We start from the raw sequence: 6,142 nt of genomic DNA, 5'->3' as shown, positions 1-6,142 counted from the left end.
GGCTTTTCCCTTTTGCCGCCCCTCCCGTAGCCTACCTCGGAGCGAGGGAAGTCTTGAGGTGCGCGTGTTTGCGGTAAACTCTAGAAACACAAGCCGCCTGCAAAAATTACAGCGCGTAGTGGAAGCATTAGTCTTCTTTAGGGGTGTTTTGAATATTACTTGACAATTTTTTTCTTTGCAGAAATAGTGGAATTTCAAAAAATAGTGGGTAGCTTAATTGAACTTGTTGATCAACTGGCGAAAGCTGCTGAAACTGAGAAGATGAAGGTACTGTGCAATTAATTACCGGCTTGTCGTGAACTCTACTCTGCGCTGCGCATGAAAAACCAGATCTCTCCCTTCCTCCTTTTACAGCATACGCAGTCTCGTTCTGTCAGTCTCGTACAGGCGTTTCTGTGGTAGTTAACATCTGTCTGTCTGCAGTATGAAAGCATGGGGTTTTTTTTAATTGATATTAATGTCTAGAAGACTTTTACAGGCACACTCGGTGTGTCGTATGACTCCTGCTATGTTTAACAGTCCTACTGTTGCTGCTTATCTGTGTATTAGCACATAAATAGAACATGTATTTTTTAATCGCTCCTTCTACTAGTAGACCTTTGTTCTCAAGAGGCGTGAGAGGCTCTGTGAGGAGGAGGAGGAGGGCTTTCTAAAGACCAGATCAGCAAATAGCTCTTTGGAATTTCCTTTATGTATTTCTACGTGACACCAAGCGGTGTGGGTTTTTTACACGTTATTGTGGAAACAGAAATTGACGTTTAGCACAATTGTAGGTAATTGCTTTTTTCCTTACTTGTTCTGGGGGAAAAATTGTAGCCAGAGCTTGTCTGTCTGTAGGACCAGTCACCGATGATCAGTTTGTATTTCCAGGGGAGTCAGTGACTTTTGTTCCTTGAGTGTGAAGGAAGTCTCAAATGCCTTAATCTGCCCAACCTCTACAGGGACTGTTTGGCTGTTCCACCAACCATTGAGTATTCAGGTGTCACCCTCCTTTATTGTTAGCGTGGCTGAAACACTTCAACCTGCTAGTAGTGAAAGGGGTTAAAAAAAAATAAAAAACCCCAGTACAGCTACATCACTGACCGTCCCGTTTTGGCAGGCCATTGGTGCACGGAACTTGCTGAAGTCTATAGCAAAGCAGAGAGAAGCTCAGGAACAGCAACTTCAGGCTTTAATAGCCGAGAAAAAGATGCAGCTGGAAAGGTAAGTTTCTTTTACATACTTCTGGGGCATTATGTAGGCTGGAAAGTCAATCTTGCCATCCGTGCTTGGCTGCAGGATACGGTCTAAGCTTGTTCAAACAGCCCATCTGCAGTGAAGGTGTGTCCTCCCGCACAAAGCACGCGCGGGACGGTGCGGAGCCACAAGCCTAGAGTTAACTTAAGGCCCTGTCGGCCACTCCTCAAGACGGTTCATCTCTGATGACTTTGTGGCTAAATAAACAGAGGCGGCATGAGATCATGCAGTTGAACAAGTGAGTAAAAGCGTAACGCAGCGCCACGTGCCTGACTGGTAAAGGTGCTTTAGAACTGCAAAGTCTAACTCGCGCAGCCACTGCTTTGCAGATGGCTTACGCATGTAGCCTAACTTTCCTTCGCCAGAGACCAGTGAACGTTGGACTAAACCATCCAACACGGGCTGGAAGCAGCTGGTAACCATTTGTTTTTTTCTTTCAGGTACCGAATAGAGTACGAGACTCTGTGTAAAATTGAAGCAGACCAGAACGAATTCATTGACCAATTCATTTTTCAGAAATAGAGGATTTTAAGATAAAAATGAACTAGTTTGGAAACTTGACCATTCCAGAATCTTGAGAATTTCAAAAATATGCAATTTTTCACTGTGTATGACTGAAGAGATGGTTTGTACAAAGGGAAGTGTCTTTTAATTCAGTGTGAGTTACACTAAAAGTGGCAATAAGGAGGGCTTTCTAACAGACGTAAAGACTGTTCTGTCCTTTGATTTTATAGAAGTTTTGTACAGCCAGTAGTTCTAATTCAAATTATAGTTGGATTAATACTACTGTTGCTATGTTATGTCTCTCACTTTTTGAAGTGTACAGCTCTTTCAAAGAAATCGGGAAATAAATTATTGTTTTCAGACTTTCTGGATATACCTGAATTAGTTGCTTCTGCTATGTTATTTTTGAGCTTAAGAGTTTACAGCTCCCTGGCTAGCCATAATGATTTTCCTATATGTAATATTTTTCATGTCTGTAAAGACGCAACACAGAAGCAGCAGTAACTCTTATCTATATTGACCAGGTTATTTTTTCTATAGAGTTAGGAAAAAACCACCAGAAATTTATGATTAATTAGGATCAATTACAGACACACAAAAAAGCAGCAAATAACGGCAGAATTAAGAACTTTAAACCATGCCCAAGGTGTGTCCACACAGGTAGTAATACGAGAGTAGAATTCTTTTGTGTGCGTTATTAGTGATAGAACCGCAAACTGATGCGACAGGCCATTCTGAGCGTACGGTGACACCAGGAGTACGTATAAACTATGAATACGAATGTGACATTTAAAAACCCAATGCCTGCGATCTAGAAACAAGCCTCATCTTGAAGTGCAAACAGATCCATTTTATGTCTGTCTTTAGGCAACCAAATACAGAAATGTCGACCTTGTCAAAGCCTGCGGAAGGCTTAAATTTTACAGCAGTGAAGTCCTGAGGTATATAGGCGGTGACTGAAAAGCCTTCTCGGTGACCTGTAATTTTACACAAGTCTCCAAGTTTGATTCTTGCAGATCAGATTGAGAACTTAAAAAGACAAACCAAAACTAAAAACCCAACAACAACCAAAAAAGCCAACCCAGAATTTCTATCAGTAGTAGGTTTTATTTACTGTAACTTCAAAGTCTAATGCATATATTTACTGCGTTTACTATCTACGATCTCATGGTCATTTAAAGTTCCTTTTAGTCATTCCCTTAAGAAGATTAAATGCAGTTTGGATGCGTTTAGTTATTTATTTCCATACTAGAAGTGATTTCATGGACGAGAGAAATCTACAAATCCTTGTTTACAATTCCTGAAGTACTTCAGTGTCCCCTAGGAAGAAGTATGCCTCGTTGTCAAACAAGGGTCACTTTTAAGCATTCAGAAATCCAGTTTTTGGCACATTTATCACTGATCAGACATTTACAATTAATCAAAATTGAAGCAAAGCAAAGGAAGGGGTGAGGAAGTTAAGAATTATTACATGATTTGAAATGCTTCAGAAGCATAGCTTTGCAAATCCGTATATAATCAGTTAGGGATTTTGCAGAATATGCTCTTGGAAGACAAAGTTCTCACTTAAGTGGTTTTCTAACACTCATCTTGGAAAAAGGGAACTTAAAAGAAAAGTATCAGCTGTAGTGTCCACCTCTCCCCCATCACAGCTACACATCAAATGGTTATTTATTTCCCTATCACGGACGTACCGCACAAAACTGACAGTGGGAGAGGAGAGCGGTCCCTTCACCTGCGTGCGCCCAGAAACCGCACGAAATTGCTAATACAGGCGTCTGCCAAAGCTATTTCTGATTAAAGGAGAGCTGTGAACTCAAACCAGTTCAAATTTTCCTTGCAGGAGCCAGCTGCTCTGGTAATAGCTGTTGCAGCCAACAACACGAGACGGATGTTTGTCCCAGAGGACTACGTCAGCGCAGGGTCTGAATCAAAACCAGTACGAGTGTTGTGCTTAGAACTGCTACAGTGGGCTACTTCCTTTTCCTTTTCTCCACGTGGTTATAATGGGGGTTGTAGAGCATGGTAAAAAGAATCAGAAGAGGTATCAGCAAGTATGGCGCATATATAGAGAGCAGAATTAGGCGTTCACGTTGTGTCCGAGGTCCCAAATGCTCAGACTTCGAGAAATCGTGGAACAGGATATGCGCAAGGATAGCAAACAAAGTTGTAGCTACGTGGGTGGAGTAGATAATTGCAGGAGTCCTTATCCATTTGCAGCCACCTGTACAGAAGCAAAAAGGAAAGAATACTGAAGTGTTTTGAAACAAGCAGAATTCAGTGGCGTTTAAATTAACAGAACGTTAACTGCTCTCTCTCTGACAGAATGAGCCATAAGTCATATTACATAGGTAGCAGAAAAAACCAGGTACTAGTAGCAACCCAGGAAAATTACCTACCTTTATGGACATCTGGAATGACGGCGTGATTGTGAAAGTTTTAAAGTAACAAAACGTGTACACGGACTTGACCCAGAACTTTATCTACCTTGGAAGCGTGCCAGATGTCAAAACTTGATGCTGGTTACGTACAAATGGCTGCAGCGGAAAAGGGCCTGCGGCCGCGGGTTTTGTTTCCAACAAGCCTTATTCTATGCTGCTTTCACAGGTAAAGCTTGCCATGAAAATAGCACAGCACAGCACTCCACTCCATGCGGTACGTCCCTATAATTGCTTGAGACTGCTAAATAAACCTTCTCTGCCGTACAGAAAGCAAGTGTTACGCAGAAATGCCGCACAGGACATATTCTTACACTTGTTTCATACCAACCTTTTAAGAAGGCGTATACTGCGATGGGGAAGAAAGGCATTTGTAAGAAGGCTTCGCAATATATAAACGCCTTAAACCACTCTGGGGGCTGGAGCATCATGGGGTCTCTAAAGGTGGCTGCGTACCACTGTAACAACTCTGCCAGCTTAAGAAAAAGAACGAAACAACAGATTAATACACTGAACATCAACCACAACGGGGGAAGAACTGCGACCCTCATCTGGCGGTCAGATGAAGCCATCACTGCAGTGGGAAAATCAAGTGATCTCACCTTGGTACACAAGGCTTCATCCTGCAATTCAGTTTTAATAGGGACTACACTTCTGAAGTCTTTAAAGTGATGAACCCTTTCCGTTAAGTATATACTAAATTTGCACCACAGGCAATTTTAGGGTTACTACAGCACTAAGTGCAGTTGCTTTCCAAAAACTATTTCTGAAATGTCGTTTCTTACCAGAAAAAATCCAAATGACAAAAGATCTGCACCTTGACGTTAGTAGATATTGAAGAACTCTCCTATTTCCCTCTTTCTGACCCTCCTATTGCCAGCTGAGGTGGGCTCAAGCTTGCAAATACCTTTCGGCACTCGCCGTGCCTAACCAGGAGGTGTGAGCCCAGCCAGGTCTCACCACGCCGAGAGGAGTCTGGGGCCTCATTCGGTGGGGGAGCGCACCGTTCCACCACCACGCACGTGGCTGGCTGCTGCTGCTCGAGCAGCTTGATGTACGAATGTCGGCTCAGCGAGCTGCAATTAGTTTTCATGACAGAAATGTAAATTCCAGCATGGCTTTAAGGTGGACTTTGAACGGAGAGATAGGTATTGAGATTTGCTAGTTAACTATTAATTAAAAATGGTTTCTATAATGGAGTAACTACAGGCAATTCTAATGGCAAAAATCAAATTCACTAATTGTGCAGCTTGGATAGGAAGTTATGGCTGATCTCATCCTGATGACAAGAGTCGAACTGATTATCTTCTATCCAACTATTACTTTAATTGACTTTATTGTGTTTATTGTCTTCTGTAAGTTTATTCGAGACCCAGCAAACCAGAGATTTTTACTAATAAATTTGGTTGCTAGTACGCCTGTTTCTGCAGCGGTAACAATTCACTTTAACGTTTTTGGCAGGAGTACGAGCGAAGATCAGGATGACGGCGCGACCAAGGCGATGACAGCCACATCCAGGGGGCACGCGGCATCGTGCTCGGCGCTGCCAGCATCTTTAGGGCGTTCACGCCGTACGTGACGGGCAGGGCAGCAGGTACGCTCCCACGCAAACTGTTTTTATCGTGCCCGTTTGCTTTCCTCTACCTGCAGAAGGCACAGCGTGCCATACCGGGGAAATTACGGCCCACCGCCAGTTTGTCAGGGACTGTTCTTGCGTGCCCGTGGCTGGGGGCGTTTAAACCGAAAGGAGCAGCCCGCACACATCCCAGTTACAAATTTAGGAAAAAAATCGGTCACGGCTGCCAAACGTGCTGGGAAACAATCACATTTATTGTCCTTCCCAAACGAATGGCTTGGCTAAAAATACAAGTCATCGCGTAGGTAGCAAGTATTGAGTTATTTTCGAATACTATTTCATTTTAGGAAATTCGCTGCGTTTTTCTTCCTCCCCCCTTACGTCTCTG

The 6,142-nt window shown here is 43.0% G+C and overlaps 2 protein-coding genes across 2 annotated transcripts in view; one reads left to right on the top strand and one right to left on the bottom strand.

The window, feature by feature from the left end:
• Positions 1-2,108, top strand: part of IFT20 (intraflagellar transport 20) — a 4,388-nt gene extending 2,280 nt beyond the window's left edge. Inside the window, exons 2-4 of the mRNA XM_009278361.1 lie at positions 142-267; positions 1,100-1,203; positions 1,677-2,108. Of these exons, the coding sequence (XP_009276636.1) occupies positions 142-267; positions 1,100-1,203; positions 1,677-1,758 (312 nt within the window). The 3' untranslated portion in view covers positions 1,759-2,108. The remainder of the gene's footprint in view (positions 1-141; positions 268-1,099; positions 1,204-1,676) is intronic.
• A 722-nt stretch (positions 2,109-2,830) lies between these two features.
• The window catches only part of TMEM97 (transmembrane protein 97), a 4,691-nt gene continuing 1,379 nt past the window's right edge, over positions 2,831-6,142 (bottom strand). The window contains exons 2-3 of the mRNA XM_019471816.1: positions 4,510-4,654; positions 2,831-3,964 (exon numbers count right to left, since the gene is read on the bottom strand). Coding sequence (XP_019327361.1) covers positions 3,714-3,964; positions 4,510-4,609 — 351 coding nt within the window. The 5' untranslated portion in view covers positions 4,610-4,654 and the 3' untranslated portion in view covers positions 2,831-3,713. The remainder of the gene's footprint in view (positions 3,965-4,509; positions 4,655-6,142) is intronic.

The sequence above is a fragment of the Aptenodytes forsteri genome, unplaced genomic scaffold (assembly GCF_000699145.1).
Source record: "Aptenodytes forsteri isolate BGI_AS27 unplaced genomic scaffold, ASM69914v1 Scaffold66, whole genome shotgun sequence".
NCBI lineage: Eukaryota > Metazoa > Chordata > Aves > Sphenisciformes > Spheniscidae > Aptenodytes > Aptenodytes forsteri.
This window is presented reverse-complemented; position numbering and strand designations above follow the sequence as displayed.